The following is a 19,708-nucleotide window of genomic DNA, read 5'->3' on the forward strand; positions in this document are numbered from 1 at the left end:
GGAATGCGTCGTCTTCGAGATATTAAGTGATATTTTCATCAGGGGGAGCAAAATACGCGCTGTACTCTTTTTCCCTTAGTCAAGGTTTTGTCCCACTGGGTTTTCCTGATAAGGTTTTTAATGAGGCAGCACTCAAGGCGTATTATCAGATGTGTGTACTCTTTTTCCTTCATTAGGCTTTTCCCACTGGGTTTTTCCTAATAAGGTTTTAACGAGGCACAACATCTATGGATGTTCAGAATAACTATGTATATTATTTTTGTAAAGTTTTTATTGATACACATTTCAAGTGGACATCCAAGGGGGAGTGTTAAAATGCAAGATGGACAATGAATTGGATGTCCACTTGCAAGTGTTGTGTGGGGCCCACTTAAGTGGGCAATTTGCCCACTATTTTTTCCTTCCTTTCTAAACTTTTCCTGCCTATAAATAGTCTGTGTTTTTGGCAGTGAAATATACACAGAGAGAAAAATTTCTACTACTCTCTCTATATTTTCTTACTCTTCCTCCTTTATAAAATTATTAAGTTAGTTAATTTATAACACTATGCTAGTAAAACAACTTTTCACTTATTAAGTGATCTGAATAGTATAAAAAATCTTTTTTGTTTGGGTATAAATGATATTTTGATTATTCATTTTTCTTTGAAAAAATGCGCAGGGACCATAGGCAAATGGACTCTTAGTTAGAGAATTGGGCTCTTAATGGACCAATGTCTTATCAGTTGGGTCAAAGCCCCATTGCTGTTAGCCCATTAAAATTGACCCAAATGAGACCTATATGTAGATTGGTTGGGCTGGCTGGTTTAGCCCATTTCAAAATATTAGTAGAAGATACAATCAAGGATCATTTGCACTCTTGTCCGTATTTTGTGTTGATCTTTAATTTTTGCTCCTCGTGATAAAAACTTTTTCACCGGACACAAGTTTATATTTTTCACATCATAATATCTCGCAGGTTATGCCTCGCCTACTTAAAAGGCACATCATAAGTTTGATAGCTAAGGGCAAAAATTAAAGACCTAACTCATTTGAAGGACAAATCGTGCGACTAAATGCACAATCAACCCCTACTTGATTATTAAATCCAAAAATATTACCAATAACATAAAACTACACACACATAGAATACAAGATATAGCATCATTTGTAATTATATATTTTGTATCCAGTTGTAAGGAGGACTGAAAGTGAGCAACTACTTGTCACTACAAGATATATCTTATATCTTCACTAAAAAGTTTGGTCAACATACCAGTAAACAACATCCTATTATAATGTTCTTATAACCGTAGTGTTCAGTTCAACTTCCGCACACCTCAACTAATTCTTGTGTTGATAGGAGATAATAAGTACCCATGGACAATGAACGTAGTATTCTTTTACAAATATTAAAATAACCAGATTTCTGCAGCAATACCTAAATTATAAATATTGGAAACAATAAGCATGAGAAACACAGATTAACCAAATACATTTATAATGTGAGAATTATTTTGAAGAGTGCATGACAAATCTACCAAACACTTTGACGTAAGCATATGTTAAAGCAAAACTAATGAGAATCGAAGTGTCATAGTATTAAAATGAGAATGTTCTATGAGACTAACAAAGACATACACTATGTGACAACAACAAAATATTCGTTTTTCATCTTTCTGAGAGGAGAGAGAGTGAAGTCAAATGATCAGAAAGAAACAGAAAAGAGCTCTATTCATTTTTTGGACTTTTGATGAGTTAATTTTGTTTGCTAGCTCTTGGAAGTACTAAGCCAAGGGCATTAGTTGTGCTAACCTTTTATCATTTAAAGTTGATCCTATAACAGGATATGACAAATGTTATTTGTAGCTTAGCACCTAATGTTTCAAGATTTCAGCTCTATGCATTATAATAGTTTATCTATATTTCATGTCATAGCTAACCTACAATAATAAGTAATTTTTAATAACAAGCCTAATAAAATGATAGGAAAAGTAAAGTAATTATGTGTTGTTGCCTTTTCAATTGCACTAAACTAATGGTATAAATTTTATTTTCTGTATTAGCATATAACTTAAATTTGTATCTCAAAGGTCCGACGTCGTTAATATTCCACTTTAATTCTATCCTTTCGAACAACCCACACACACAAGTAGAGAATCATTAGTATTTTTATTTTAAAATTTTGTACAATGCTGATCTCATTTGAGTATAAATTGAACGATTTGATCAATGAAAAGTCATGTAATTAGTCCTAATTTACTTAAAAATTGAGACGTAATTGTTATTGTTATTTGGTATCAATCATGATGCTATATATAACATGTATTTTATAATCTTTCAACTACTTACTAAAATGTCCCAATAAGGACAATCAACACACTATTATATACAAAAGCAGTAGTTTCACATCTCCTTAATCATAAAACTAAACCACTTCTAATCTCCTCTCTAAACTAAGTATTAGAATGGAAAACTCAAAATCCCCATCAGAGTCCTTAAACAACTCATCCAAAAATATCCAAGAAAAAAAGCAAGTGGCAAAAACAGAGTCAAAGCCAATTTCCTCAAATGATGGAAAGAAATTTATTGGAGTGAGACAAAGGCCATCAGGCAGATGGGTTGCTGAAATCAAAGAAACTTCACAAAAACTGAGGCTCTGGCTTGGTACTTTTGACAAAGCAGAGGAAGCAGCTTTGGCTTATGATAGTGCTGCACGTCTTCTTCGTGGAAGAAATGCGAAAACAAATTTCAAGAACCAGGGAATCTTGAAAACCCATGAAGAGAATTGCAGTTTGTTGGAAAAAAATCCGAGATTATATCAACTTCTTAAACATGCCATCATGAAGAAACTTGCAGGGAAATGTCAAAATAATGAAAGTTTAGAAACAGAGGAACCATTAGTTCAAGAAAGTATAAATAAAGAAGAGATCTGTGGGATTCAATTACAGGGAAGTTCAAAGGTATATTCTTCAGTGATTGTAGCTCCTTCTTTCAGTAATGAAAAATCGTACCAACTTTAGATGTCTTATCGGTTCCTTTTCATATAAGTTAGGTAGTATTAGCTTTTCTCATCATATATTTGCTTTGTTTCTGTTGAGACCAGTTTGCATGCTTTACATAGTTACTTTTTAATACCAAAGTTTATTTGATGTTTTCTTCTTATGTTTCTGCCTCCAAAACTAGTAAGCAATTTATTGGGATATTAACAATTTTTTCCAGTTGTGTCATGTGTGTATACTCAGAGTTTTTAGCAAGTGTAGACGACAAGGGTTACTTACTTGGTAAACACACTCACCTCCAACTCTAAGGTCATGAGTTTGAGTAAGGAGCAAAATGTAAGAGATCTTGGAAGTATTATAAAAGAAACGGTCTAAGGAAGTATAATCACTAACAGATAATAAATTATATACTGATCAAAATTTTGTAAGAAATATTTATTAGGATTCTTTTTTTTTTATTGACTTCATTTAACTGTTATGTTGCGTAAATTTTTGCAATATATTTGCCTAAGAGAAAAGCTATCAACAATTGGGCTGCTTATAGCATCACAAGAAGGCTTGTCAAAATAGGTCCATGGTTTAATGGGCCAGGATTCAGAACTCACCAAATGGAACTAGTTGTTGCCAGGCAGTAGCTTTCGTGACCTCATTGGATCATGGGGTTGTTTGGTAGAGTGAAATACTCTTTGACGATGTTTTCAATCGAATTCTTTCGAAGAATTAACCAAGATATCTGCTTAAAAGTGGAAGGACACCAACTATTCCACTACAACCTGCAATATATGCTTCAGTAATGTTGAAACTTATCCTACATTTGCTTAAACGAACATGGGGTCCAAATTGCATCCTACAAGGCTATACTGATTACTTTTTTTCTTTAATTTATGGGACCAATCCTCCCTAAAGAATTAATTAAAAAAAAAATCAGTTAATAGATATGAATTCGATGCATTTTTTTCCTGTTATTCAATTTTGTTCCATATTAGTTGATCATTTTTTTTTACACACGTATTAAGAAATCATAAATAATGATAATTTTACCAATTCACGCCGTAAAAACTTCTTTGAAATTTTACAAACAAGTGTGAACACTTCCAAAAAGATTTAATTGTAAGGGTAATATGAAAAGAAATCAATTAATGTTTTCTTAATTTAGTAAGATGATCAACTAATAAGAGATAGTATAGTGACCCCCAAATATGAGTAGAGCTATCAAAATGGCTTCGACCCGTGGGCCGACTCAACCCAACCCAACCCTTGAATTATGTGAAGTTAAGGTAAAAAATTTCAGCTTATTTAGGAACGAGACTTTTTCGCCCGGCCTCATTTGACCCGCCAGCCTCATGGGCTCAACCCGCGAGCCTCAGAGGCCGATCCGTGGGTCATTTTAAAATATATATTAAGTAATGTTTTATTTTGTCAAATCTTCAGCAATTAGACAATTGAAGTTAGTATAACTATGAATCTTTGACCTCTTTTACTTTTATGTTTATGCATAATTTCTCGTTTCTCCTTTCTTTGTTTAGTTTATGAAAAAATGATCATATAATGTATGTTGTTGTGATGAATGTTATGATTGTTGACTATTGTATCTTACATGTTCTATTGTTTTGTAAGTATTTCACTAAAGTGTGTGAAATTCATGGACATGTGAATTTTTTTGACGTGTTGTGTTGATCAATGTTTGATAGTCTTTTTAAGAGTTCAATATTGTCCATCTTTTGATTATAAGGTCAACCTGCACTTAGAGCTCAGTTGGACTGTTATTTTGTAGGCCCTTTATTTAAAAGGCTCAACATATCCTTATCCATTTAACTCGCTAGCCCTTTAGGGTTAGATTAGATTGAATTGACCTAGCCCATTTTGACAACTCTAATTATATGACATATAGGAAGTATTATTTAATCAATGTAATAATGATTTGATTGCAATCTAACTACAATAAGTTTATCTCTTAATTATCATAATCACCAATCATTAACATTTCAGCATAATTACTAATGTGGCGCACGCAAACAAAAAAACATTTCACCATCAAAGAATGTCATTATATTGGCTGTGAAATGGATATGTTTCCATTCACAATTTGGCGTTATTCATGTTTGCTTAATGGCAAATACTGTTATTCCTCCGATTCAATTTTACTTATTCATTATTTTAAAAATATTTTTTTATTTATTTATCGCTTTTAATATATTTTTAAAAAATAATTATATATTTTTATATTTTATTTTCAACTTTAGTTATTTATTTTCTCAAATCATTTTCAAGACTTAAAATTATACCTAAATTAACATATATATATATTATGTTAAAATACTATTAATTAGTATTATTTATTAAGGAGTGCGTAATAAATAAGAGTGAAGGAAGGATGTATCATTGTGATTTAGGGGTGTTCATGGGTCAGTTTGGATCGGTTATTGATCAAAATCAAAATTAAACTAATTTAATCGATTCTAAAATTATTAAAACCAAACCAATTAAAATATACATCCATCGTTTTGGTTGTTATTGATTTCAGTTTAGTTTGGTTCGTTTATTATGTTATAAACCATATACAAAAAATAAAAGAAACGACTCATTCAAAAGAGAAGAAAAGACAATCATTCATTCAAAAAAATAAATTGTCTTCGTGCCATATTGAATCTTATAATTCGTATATCAAAACTTTAATTATGTTTAACTTCCTGTTTATATTGTTAGCCAATCCAATTTACTAAACAACATAAACTTATTAAATAATGTATAAGCTAATGATATGATTATACAAATAAAAGATGTATCATATCTTACTATTTTAAATTAGTGTGTTGTATTTTTTACATAAAAAATATTCATAAAAATAATATATTATGTATATATAATTATAAAAAAATATGTAAATAATTGATCGGTTTGATTATTTCTTCGATTTTTTTGAATAAAATTAAAATTAAATTAAATATTATCGATTTTTAAAAATATAAAATTAAACCAAATCAAACTAAATAAAAACTAATTTATTTGATCTATTTTATCTGATTTTTCAATTTGAATCGTTTTTTATCCGACCTTCAACACCCCTAATTGTGATGGTCCATTTATCACCTCTTTGTCAATTGCACCATGTTCCCAATGGGTTGAAACATTTATTTAAGTTCCACTTGTCATGAAATGAGGACATCTTTATGTTCATGAAATGAGGACACCTTTTTTATTTATTTATCTCGAAGAATGCATAGAACTTCGTCACGTGTGACGAAATAGTGTTGAAACTTTTGTGTTTGAGATTTTTAAAATGTGGTCCACATATTAAGTAATCGAAATAATTATTTTCTTTCCCAATTAAATAATATTAGGTAGTTCCTTGATGGAAGAAATTAATAATTTGAGTCCCCAAACTAACACCATTTTATTAACTAGAGTAAAAAAGGAGTTACCTAAATCCATAGTCTTACAATATAAACTTTATGGAGTGACACAATTTTTGATCCACTTTTTTCTCCCTTTTTTTTTATTGGATGGTAAGTCATATACATAAATAATATTCGAGTGAATCCAAGATTTGGAGTGTACAGTTTCTCAGATATCCCAAATTAAAAAAGAAAATTTTATTATAATTGTCAAAGAGAAATCGAACCCTCGTCAAAGAAATCAGTAAAACTTAAATGGGTTCCATTTTCGTTACTGGACCAAGAGTCTAATTTGTTATTGAGATCAATCCAACAAATATTTTTTAAATATATTTAATAAATTTCTCTATATAAATATTAGATCAGTGCAAAGTTATTAAGTTCCCAAAAATGTTAACCTGCACCAAACCCTAGATTCGTCCATGATATTCAGAGTCGATTAGATCTAAACAAAATAGAACAGGATCAAATAACGGAAGTATTCAGACAAACATGGTAAAAAAATATTCAAAAAGAACTCAAAACCGAGTTTTTTTTCCGTGAAAAGGGTATAGAATGGAAATACTGATAATAAAAGGTGCATAATTTTGTGGGAGATAGATATTATTGTTACTAAAATTAGAGTGTGTTTTTTTTCCAATATGTATTGGCTTAACTACAGTTGAGATTATTGTTGAGTTATTTTTTAAATCTTGATCTTTGTAATACAAATAGAACAAATATCACTCATTCAAATAGGCCCTTCAAAAAATAGAGAAAAATTATAAAGAGGAACGATATCCAACAAAAATTGAGGAAAATATTTCTGGGTAGAATAATTTATCTGAAACTATTTCGCCAGTTAACAACAATAATAGCATATCTAATATTATTTCACACGTAAAATTTGAGAAAGGTTGCATATACATCAACCTTACCCTATACCTTTGTGGGATGATACAAATAGAACGAGTCTTGATTGAAAAAAAATATAACAATAATAATATAACACGATAAAAAAAAGTTTTCTTTTTCTTGAAAGTGACGGAGAATCTTTTCCTTTAAGTGATGCTATTGAGGTACAATCAAAATATAGTTAATTTTGATTGCTCCAACCTTGTTGACTAGGTTTCTAGCTTTGCAAAAAGAATGTGATACCCCAGATTCCTATGAGTTCACTTCACTTGTAAAGATTCTCTGACGATTTGGCACTTTAAACTAGTTGCATCTTTACTTTCAAACACAACATGTTTCCCACACATTCAATACTTTCTTTACTAGGTAAACTTTCTCTTCTCCTAGAGAAACAAAAGAAACTCCCATAACAAGTAACAACTTTTGACTCACTAATTTTGAAAGTGACACACAATTAACGAGTTGATAAGGAATTGATTCTTATTGTTAATCTAACCTAAAAAACATAGAGAACGTCAATAAAAAGTTTTTTTTTTATCATATTATTAATTTCAATTGACATCAGTTGAGAAGTGATTGATATATAGAAACCTGAAACAGAAACAAGAGATGGGACATATAAAAAGAAAAAGAAAATTCATATATCAACGAGACTGGTATTTAAAACAACTAAACACTATTGTTGTAACTAAACCACAAGTTCTTAAAGAAAAGTAAAAATCTTACAAGTTAATGGATCTTATCATTGTTGAGGTAAAAAATATGTTGCAAGCTTCTTGTGTGTTTGGAATAGAGGAAAATATTTTCTGTAAAATGATTTCCAACTTTCCTTCGTAGGGAAACGGGCATCCCCAGCCCAAACACCAAATTTACCAAATTTTGGTATAAGTTTGATTTTTAGTGTAAATCAATTCAAACTCACTGCATTAAATTTTAGTGCCCAAAAAAAAATCTTTTTTTCTCTTGATTATTATGTTGTTACTTTTTATTTTATTTTATTTATATTTTTTTATTTCATAAAACAATTTTTTTTCTAAAACATTCACTATATACAAATTCCATATTGTTTTCTTTTACAGCTATTTAATATAAAATTATTTATATCATAATTTTTTAAATAATATAAATTGCTAGCAAATATTATTTATCATAAATGATAATGAATAACACAAATAAAAGTGAAATCATTAACGAAACATAATTAAATAAATATGTTTTGTAAATAATCTATCAAATTATTAAGTTGTTGTTATTTTTTTGTAAATTATTATATTTTTGTACTCTTTAAAATAATTATGTATTTGATATTTTAATTTTGATGTATGCTAATTACTATTTTGTTGAATGTTATTATTTTCGATAATTACATTTTATTATTTATCCATCAATTTATATTTTTTTATATTTAATTTTTGTAAAAATTAATTATAATTATATTCAATTAAAATTTATAGTAGAATTAACATAAATTTAATTTTAAAAAAGCCATGTATAGAAAAATTATTTATAAAAAAAATTAAATTTTAATCTAAAATTAATATTAAAAAAATATTACATTAATTTAAAACATATAATTTATATAATGTTTAAATAAAAATATTGTATAATAAAATAATACTCCTTCCGTTCTTTTTTACTTGTCAATATTTGACTCAACATACCTATTAAGAAATCAATTATTGATATAGTGAGTTACTATTTTACTTTTATTAATCACTAAAGCAATAATCCAAATTTCAAAATATTTTGATACCACAGTAAATTGAGAATATAATAAGTAAAAACAAATTATACTTTCTTGATTTGTCAAATTTGATAAGTAAAAGAAAAATCAAATTAAAAACAAATTGACAAAAAAAAGTATTAAAATATTTAAAAAATAAAATTAGTGTGATAATTAGCGACGGATACAATATAGGATCCATTAAAATGGTGCATTTTAAGAATCCCACGTGAATTAAACGTCAGTTTTAAAGAATCTGGGAGACGTAACTTAAAATCAGGATAAGTTACGTATTTTATATACCTTTGTTACGTTTCTTTGTTTCGTTTTAGTTATCACAATTTTCTTTAAACAATATCCTTTATAGTGTCGAATGATGTAAAATTTGCCAGACATTATAAAATATATTTTTTTATTATGTTTATACGAAAAAATTGCAATTTATAATATGTTAGTAATAAAAAACTAAAACTCAGACCCCAAAAAGTTCAGACGTAATTTTCACCATGCAGTGAAGGAAAAAAGGCACTGTTTTCGAAAAGATAAACTATGCAAATAGGAGGTACTCCATCAGTTTCACTTTAAAAAAACTACTTTGTGACTCACTCTACTAAACTAAGTTGGGGAAAAAAGATAAAAATTCTAACAAACAACAATCTAAAGTTAGCTGACTAAAAAAATACTGTACAAGATTTGGGTCTTCCAAGTTCCAACTTGTAAAGCGAAAATAAACATTACATAACTATACAACTAATACCTAGTTCTAAATTATTTAATTTTTTGTGTAAATTTGATTCTAAATCTAGAATAAAATTAGATATTAGAACAAATATTAATATTATTTTACAAAATTCAGAATATTTAAATATTGATAGGGTTATCTAAAGTGGTTGTGCTTAATCAAGTGACCAAGCGATATGTACAATGATGCCGTGCAACTGAACTAAATAAGGGAAAAATACATCCTATTTTACAATGAAGATTTGCCCTTATCTAAAGTAATCGCAGCACGCAAATACTACTACTAATATATATAAAAAAAAGAAGTAGCAAGAACATACAACTAAATGACAAGAAATTAGGGGGAAAAATAAGACAAAAGACTAGCATATCACCAAATAAGTTTTTGCAAATAATGTTGATCGGAATCTTTATACCTGCTATAATCAGTAGGACATCAAATTTTACGTATATTAAGAAAATCCAACAAAAAGCAGCTAAAACATAAGGTTAATTTCTCGAATAATCACTCAATTAATAATTATTATATCAATATGAATAAATCACTCAATTAATAATTATTATATCAATTTTTTTCCTTTTCTGAGGTAATAACTGCGAGATATTCGAGAAATAAACCCTAAAATAGCAATAAAAGAGAAAAAAACCACAATCAAATTAAAGTGATAATGTAGAGCTAGTTTTTCAGGTGGAAGCAGGAGGAGGTGCATCGGAGCTTATCATGAACTCCTCTTGCATAATTAAACGGGAGAATAGTTACCAAAAAAATTCAGATAGAAAACATTTTTTCCTTGCATAGATCTTAACCAACGCAAATCCAGATTAATCGAGATCTCAGAAAATTTAGACAGAAAACGTTTTTTTCCTTCTTAAAATAGATCTTAAACAACGCAAATCTAGATTAATCGAGACCTCAAAACATGAGATAGAAGAGGCTTTTCTCTTCTTAAAATAGATCTTAAACAACGCAAATCTAGATTAATGGAGACCTCAAATCGAATACCAGCTAGAAAACTTAAAACCAGATCGATGCCCTAACAATGTGATTGTGGGTTAAGCACTGGATGCAGAGGTTTATCGATCGATTCCTGTTGCTTAATTTTGTTTATCGCTTTTCAGGGAACAGATCGATGAACCGCTGCCTCCAGTGTTCTCACCCAACCAAAAAAAAACTCGTACCACATAGATCTAACCTCCACAACCACAAATTAATTATATCTACCAAAAAAAAAAAATTGGCAGAAACACAGGCTGACGATATAACCAAAAAAATATTTATACACACACATACACAAAAAAAAAAAAAAAACTACAGGAATCTATCGAAAAGATTCAAGAGAGAGAGAGAGTGGAGGAAGAAGATAAAACCCAGCTGGTAACTGTAAAAGGCCAGACTGGGTAGCTGCCATTGATGAACTGTCACGCACCCTTTTTTTCTTTTTCTATTTCTTTTTAGGTATACTGATGGTGTTTATTTATCAGAAGATGTGGGGTTATTATATATGCATACCTGTGGGTAACTAGAGAGAAAGTGAATTACTACTTTATCCCTGGATAGTAAAGGTGCTGACCAGTAATATTTGATGGAAAGGGGTAATTTGAACAGTTAAGTCGTGGAAATAGTGAGAGTGACGTGTTTGTATAAAATTAATTGGGAGTCCCGGGGCAAGCTGAAGAGTGCTTGGGAACAGTGTACACGTGTTTGGATCCTTATTAAAGGAATCCGCTCCCTTCTTATATACTCCGATCATTTCAAAATAATTGAATTATTAAAATATTTTTTTGTATTTAAAAAAATTAAATTATTTAATATTCAAAATAGATATTGAAAACTTTTTTCAATTTTATCCTTCATTAATTAAATTTTTAATATTGAATTCCAAGAATGAATTAAATGAATATTAAGAGTTAGCATGAAGTTTGAAAAGAACAAAAATGAAAAAACATGATTAATTTATGTCTTTCTTTAAAGATGTGTGTCATACTCCAACAATTCAATTATTTTGAAATGGAGGAAGTACTTACTTCGTTTAATTTATCTATCTGATTTTTATTTGACATAACAATAATATCATAACTGAGGTCATAAGAGAGTAAAATATACGCAAATTTTATTATCATCTCGTAAAAATAAAAATACTATTTTCAAACGATCCTCAATCAAATACAACTATTCCAAATATAAAGAAAAATTATAGCACAACGCAAAAAAAATAATGCAAAGTCTATTAAAAGGGAGAAACAACAACATTAAACTAATGCAATAATCGAAATGCAATAAACAACTTACTTGGATAGATTATTGAAAACAATAAAGATCAAAAACAACAACTAGAGTAATACAACTAATAAATTGGCAAACACAAACCATCCTAAGTAAGACAACACTACACTACCTATTAACTTTTTACCTAATATGTCCTCTACATCTTCAAATTTAAGGTCAATGTCCTCGGTAATCATATACTGTTTTATCACCTATTTTCAATATTTTTTCAGTCTACCCATACCTTTCTGCATGTCTTCTATGACCTACCTCTCACACCTTCTTACTAGTGTATACACGTTTCTCTTTACATGCGCATACCATATCATTCTCGCTTTTGTCATCTTGTTCACCATAATGTCACTCTCACATTATTCTAAATATTCTCACTTCTATTCTTACCGCTACTAGTATGACCACACATCCACCCAAGCATCTTCATCTCCGCAACATGCATATGTTGAACAAGTGAGTTTTTAACTGGCCATCAATTCGCTTCATACAATAATGTCGGCCAAACCACCACCCTATAGAACTTTTCTTTAAGATTTTGTGGTACCTTTTTATCACACAAGATTTCAGAGGTAAGCCTTCATTTCATCCACACCGATTCAGTACGGTGTGTGATATCCTGGTCGATATCCTCACTCATTTGGATTATTGACCCAAGGTATTTGAATCTGTCTCTCTTAGGAATATTTTGTGTGTTAAGCCTCACTTACACGCCTTCCTCGTATATCGTCTTACTGAATTTACACTCCACATATTATATCTTGATCCTACTCTACTTGAACGCATTAGTTTTCAATGTTTGTCTCCATACCTCTAGCTTAGCAGTACTGAATTTACACTCCACAATGTTTGACATATAGTTTGAAAAAATAAAACTTTTTTAAATTTTATAATATTAAATTAAGATATGTAAATTATATTATTATATTTTTTTATGTGTTAAATGTGTCATAAAAAAAATTCCAAAAAAAAAACATACCATTTAAAACAATATAACATTTACCCTCTAACCCATATCATTTTATCCTTACCTTGGAGGCTCTATTTCCATTACCACACTCCCCAACCTTTATTCATAATACTTATATATATTATGTATAAATATTCTTAGCATAATAATTTTTGTCGCTTACTAATATATATAAAAAGAGAAAATAAGAAATTTACTTATTTTTTTGAAATTTTTTTCCAAGAAAAATAATTTTCTTCATACTAAACATTATATTGTCGAACCTTTTTTAAAATAAAAATAAAAATTGTGGCTCCATTAATGTGAAGTCCATAGATTAAGGCTGATTTCAATAACTGACAGAGAATCTGAAGCAAAATTGAAAATAAAATAAAGTATTTAATAAAAAGCAATCTCATCAATTTGATTGGTTACTTCACGAACATATATGGATACACTCCCTCAATTCATTAAAGTTACCACATATTTTCTGTTCAATTCCATCACTGACTATTATGTTAAGTAAGGCTAGAATAAAGAGGTAGAAATCAGCTTCAATTAACATTTTCGCTTCGTAATAATATAATTTATATTGACAAATGCACTTTCTGTAATGTTCTTTTATAAGAATATCATGTTTAAAATTCAGAATGACATTAAATTAAGTTTGCGTACGATATCTGAGGCTAGATTATTTAAACTGATAATCTTCCTCTATAAAAATACTCTTCCTCGTGAATATATAATTATCATGACCAGCCATTAGTGTGTTAAAAAGTTGTTTCTTTAATGTTCATGAAGACTGACATATCATATTTTTTTAGAATTTCCGTAAAAGTTAATTATGTTATCCGCAAGTATTATTCAATTGATGATTGGTTAATTAAAAATCTAAGAAAAATTTATTTTTAGGATTAATTTTCCGTGGGAATAATTTACTACAAAATTCAGCCATAGCCAATGTGATTTCCTTTGGATGATTTTCTTCAAGCTTAATTACTCATGTTCTTTGAAAATAAAATTTCTCCAATTACATTTTGTATGTTTTTAAGTTTACTAGTCGAATTCTTTAGCATTCTTTTTCCTGTCGACTTCTTAAAGTAAAATAATTTGTATTGGACTACTTAAAATTAAGTAATTGGACTATTAATTTAATAAAATCCTATTAATAATTTTTTTAATTTTTACACAAATTCAAAACTACAGTTGAAGTTTCACATATTGTAATGATTATGTTTTGTTTTTATATTGTGCAATAATTGATCGTGATCCTTACACTGAATAATAAATACTTGAGTGTTTAATGTTTTATAATTTGTTAGTCATTAAAGTGGTCAAATTAAAATGATAGCAATATTTATTTATATTTTATGCAGCATTAAAAGTTATGGCTCGTTAGTCATCAAAGTGACCTAACTAAAATGTGAAAAATATCAATTATGTATAAAATATTCTTATGTTTTATGTTTTTATGATTCGTACATACCGTCTACAGAAAATTACTTATTACTATTCGATGTTTGTGATTATATTTATACTAATTTAGTGTACGTGCTTTATATGTATATATTGTGTTAATTAATAAAAATAAAGTGTATTTAAAATAAATAAATTATCATGTTTGTGTCATATCTTGAGTATACAATTTTAAAAAATTAAAATAACTATTACCAACCCATATCATCAAAGTTATAAACACGTCATTTTTTTTATTCTCTTTGTACAGAATACTAATCATCATCTTTTATCTTTTTTTAAAAAAATTATATTAAAAAAATTTCTTTTAATAATTTTCTAATATTTGTGACCTTAAAATTAATTCCACTTGACTATAACAATCATATGTTCAACGGGACCAAAATTCTTAATTTCTCATCGAATTTTGAATTCATGTAAACCTTTTACCTCCTCATAAATTATTATTAAAATATTTGTATTTTCTATCAAAATCATGATTATGTGTCCTTTTCAATATTATGTATTAAGATCAAAGAATTTATTAATTATTTTAATTTCATTAAAAATACGCGCTTAGTTTACTTCTTCCCCCAACAAAATATACACTATATATGTCCAACGTGAAATTTTTCAACAAAAATTTAATTTAATCATGCCTCAATATGAGTATTAAACTCCGAATGGAGAAAAATAATATTGAGTTCAGATTAAAGCTAGAATTTTAAGTAAAGCAATATACATAAATTTTTATCCACCTTCTTTATCCTTCAATCTCAATAAAAAAAAAAACTAATAAAAAAGATATTATTTGATTTTAATTATTAATCTGAGAAAAATAATAAATGGGGATTTTGTCTATTGTTGAGTCATTGTTGATGCTATTGTACTATTGTACAAAGCAATGATTCTCAATTTATAGAAGTCCAAAATATTTTCCTCCAAGTCCACATATTATTTATCATATTACAATAACTTGGGTTCTAAATAAACTAAACCAAAAATAATAATTCCTAAATATTAGGAGCTTAAATAATAAATTTCTACTTATTCTCAAATAAAATAAAATCTTTTTTTCCTTGTTACCTAAAATATATGTCGTTTTTCTTCCACAAATTATTTATCATATTACAATAACATGGGTTCCAAATAAACTAAACTAAGCTAAATCAAAAATAATAATTCCTAAATATCAGGAGTTTTGCATTAATATGTTTCCTACTTATTCTCAAATTAAATATTTTTTCCTTGTTATTCTAACTTATGCCAATTTTTTTCTCCTTTTATAATCCTTTTTCTTGGTGTTGTTTTAACCTTTGCCATCTCTTTTCCTTGTTATTATAATAATTCCTAAATATTAGGAGTTTTCTATTAATAAGTTTCCTACTTATTCTCAAAATAAATATTTTTTCTTTTTTATTCTAACTTATCTTTTTTCCTTGTTATTCTAACTTACGCCAATTTTTTCTCCCTTTATAATCCTTTTTTCTTGGTGTTGTTTTAACCTTTGCCATCTTTTTTCCCTTGTTTAGTTTATGCCACTTGAACCCAAAAGAAGAACTTTTTTTTTATCACGTCAAATTTTTATTTTAAATTAAAAATAGTAAAATAATTATTTGAGAAAAATAGTAAAAAGATGATTTTGTCTAAAGGTTGTCCTTCAATAAAGGGCAAAAAATTCAAACAAACAAATTATTTCTCAAACTATAGTTAAATAACATAATCAAAACTAAGTCACAATTAAAAAAAGCAAGAAAAAAAAGAAAGTGATAAACCTTTGATTTTTTTCCAGCAATTTCGTTCAACGGCTACAAACTTGTTTCGTTCAACAACTAAAAGAGAAACACGAGAAGAATTCATTGTCGATTGTTGATTATGTATAATATATAATCTTCAAAGCTATTAACTAAAAGAAATAAAGAAAGTCAAAAAAAATATGATGATAATGAATGCAAGAAGAGGGCACGAATCAGAATATTTAAAAATTTCTTGAGTGAAATTCATGTTTGTACAGAGAAAATAAATGATGCAATAGCTATTTAGGATTAGCGGATTATGAAGTAAAAAATATTAAAAAATAATTGGTAAAGTAATTGAAAAAGAAGAAGAAGAGGCAGTTAATACTTCTATTGAGATGGTGTTTGTGCGTGTGTGTATAAGGAGTCAGTCCTATTAGGATTTTTCTTCTCGTTATTAAACTACTAACTACTATTATGACTCCATTTTGATGATAAATATTTTTTATTTTTATCATATATTACTTAATTTTTAATTCTCCTAATACAACTTATCATATATTTTCTTCCTATCATATATTAGGACTCTTTAATTTTAAATATTATAATAAAAATAAAAAACAACAATTCAAAAAAATAAAAAAGACGATATTGTCTAAAGGAGAGTTTTTTAATGAAGGATAAAAAGTTCAATCAACATTTTAAGGGTCTTTATGCTTTTAATATAGTATGAATAGTTTGTTAATCATTCAAACGACTCAACTAGAATGATTAAATTATGTACGTACATACATATAATGACCTTTACGTCCACTGTTGATTCCTGCATGCATAAGGTTACTTAACAATTTTTTATGTTTGTGATTGTGTTTATATAATTTGTTAGTTATCGAAGTGATCGAAATGGAATGATTAAATCATTTACATACGTAAGTAAAATGGCCTTTAAGTCCAAAGTTGATTCTGGTACGCCTAGGGTTACTTAATGGACTGCTGTCTTGTTTTAATCCACAGACCGTGAATCTTCTTTTAGTCCACTATTGATTTTTGCCTAGGATTATTAGGTTGTTGTTTTGTTCTAATCCACGGATCATATAACATTCCACGAACAGTGAAATCTTTTGTGATTCATCTTTTTATTTTCGTCTTTCTCAGAACGATGAACCATGAATGTAATATATATATAGTTCACATTTTTCATCGCCAGTTGATCAATTTTATAAGACTCTTTATGCATCACTATCTAATCTAATTCATGTCAGGATCCACAACCCTTTCTTCTGATCTACGGCTGGTGGAATGCCAATTGAGGCATTTTCTAAACTTTTCCTTGTAATTTTGACATTCAATATCTATAAAATAATATTCTGACATTAAAAACATATAAAAATATGTCAAAGAACATTGAAAACTTGAATAAAAATTATTAAATGTGTCGTAAGTTATCAAAATTATCGAAGTAGAATGATTAAATTATTCCCATACATAAAATGATCATACATGAATACTATGCAGTTGTTAATGTTTATAGTTTGTTAGTCATCAAAGTGACCAAAATAGAATGTTGGAAAAAAAAATACACATGCATAAAGTGACCTAATATTTATTTCTTTCATGTAGTTACGTTCATCTAATTATTTGTTAGTCACCAAAGTGGTTAAACTAGTATGTCCCGGAAAAACATACATGTGTAAAGCTTGACATTTATCCATGATGCTGAAGAGATGTCTATTATTAAGAAAAAAATAGATAAATTGAATTTAACTATCTTTAATAGTGCTTATGAATTTATCCAAAGTTGAATTAGTCACTCCATAAATAGTAAACATGATGAGATAAATTAACATTCTTTAGTCAAATATATTAGTATATCAAGTATATTTGCCATGTTTGATTAAAAAAAATTAAATGCCTATTACTGATTATTTTTTTTTAAAATAATGATTGTATGTCATAGTATTTATTCAAAGGAGAACTATGATATACTCTAATGATTTGTATATCTGAATTCATTATGTAATTAGTTGTGTAACGAGAAACAAGATAAAGTCATTAAGGATGATTTTGAACAACGCATTCTTCATGCAATTGATCTCTAAATTATTTTCTCTTACGAATGGACCTTTCTAAATAATTACACTAAGAATTAGGACAAATAAAATATTTGTGAATGATTGATATGTATTAATTATGAGAAAGCAAGAGTAAAAAGTTAGAAGAGTTATTATGTAAACCCTGTAAGTCAAATAGTTGATAAACGAACTAGAGTCAAATCAACAAGTATAAAAGGAAGAAAATATCCGTCAATGTTTTGTTGGACATTAGGAATGAATTTAACGTAGATCCTTAACATTAAAATACGGTAGTTCTTTTGATAACGCTCAATTCTCAAAAATTATCTAATAAAAAAAGGTAACTTAATACATTATACATTAATTATATTTATTTATTTTAATGTGAAATAAATTCAAACAACAATTAAAATGAAACATCTTAATAACTATCGAGGGAAATTATAAGATGGATGGAATTTTATCATCCACAACCATTGATCTTGAATTAAATCATCAGAATACTAAACTTCCAAAGAGAATCAATTTTACCTCCTCCTTAATAAATTTATCTAACATGAATCTATATCATTCAATTAATTTACTTGAATATCAAAGGATAAACAAAAAATCAAACCTATTTGATCAATTAAATCAGAAGTTGATTTTTAAAATTATCACTCAATTAATAATTATCATCCGAGAAATTAACCATCAATCACATATATAAAAATATAACAAAATAATTGATGACATTAATTAACATTTGACAATTGGTACAGCAAACACTAATATTTTCCTGACTATCCCACTTCAGCCACGAACTCAGCAATTCGGCTTAACGAAATGAATGACGCTTAATGTTTGTTATATCTGAATATTATGGAAATTTTATCTTAATTATACTCTATAACAATAGTTTGTTAATTACAATTCGTAGCTATAGTTATAGCAGTGTTTGTATAATTCGCGCAGCATTTGTATACGTTTGTATAGTTCGCGCAGCATTTATATACGTTTATATAATTCGTTATACAATTCGCATTTTTTGTATAACGCTTGTATATTTCACTATACAATTCATGTACAACTTTTGTATAATTCGCTATACAATTTGTAGTGTTTGTATATTTCGCTATACAATTCGATTCGCGCACAATATTTTGTATAAATTCCGCGAATTATACAAAACTTAACTGTATAATCGCGAGAATTATACAACTCAAATTGTAATTACAGCTAGATGTTTGCCGCGAGCCATAATTAATTCAAACTATAGCTATGTTAGCTAATTAACTAGTATATGTTTGTTTATCTGCGTAATTTTTCCCTTTCATAAATGTGCTAAGTTTAGATAATCCATTTTAACTCACAAAAAAAGCTCACCCAAAATCAGCTCAAACAACTCATTTGCCACCCCTATTCATATACAAACCATAACTAACACAAAACCTTAAACACTAGAAAGGTCTCAACTCGAATCCATTGAGGAAAACCAAAATTATT

At 28.0% G+C, this 19,708-nt stretch overlaps 1 protein-coding gene across 1 annotated transcript; it reads left to right on the forward strand.

The window, feature by feature from the left end:
* The first annotated feature begins 2,372 nt into the window (after window positions 1-2,372).
* Window positions 2,373-3,145, forward strand: LOC129896239 (ethylene-responsive transcription factor CRF1-like). The gene has a single exon (XM_055972095.1). It carries the CDS (start codon window positions 2,447-2,449, stop codon window positions 2,999-3,001), a length of 555 nt encoding a protein of 184 aa, XP_055828070.1. The 5' UTR covers window positions 2,373-2,446; the 3' UTR covers window positions 3,002-3,145.
* The last annotated feature ends 16,563 nt before the right edge of the window (window positions 3,146-19,708 follow it).

The sequence above is a fragment of the Solanum dulcamara genome, chromosome 7 (genome assembly GCF_947179165.1).
Source record: "Solanum dulcamara chromosome 7, daSolDulc1.2, whole genome shotgun sequence".
Lineage (NCBI taxonomy): Eukaryota > Viridiplantae > Streptophyta > Magnoliopsida > Solanales > Solanaceae > Solanum > Solanum dulcamara.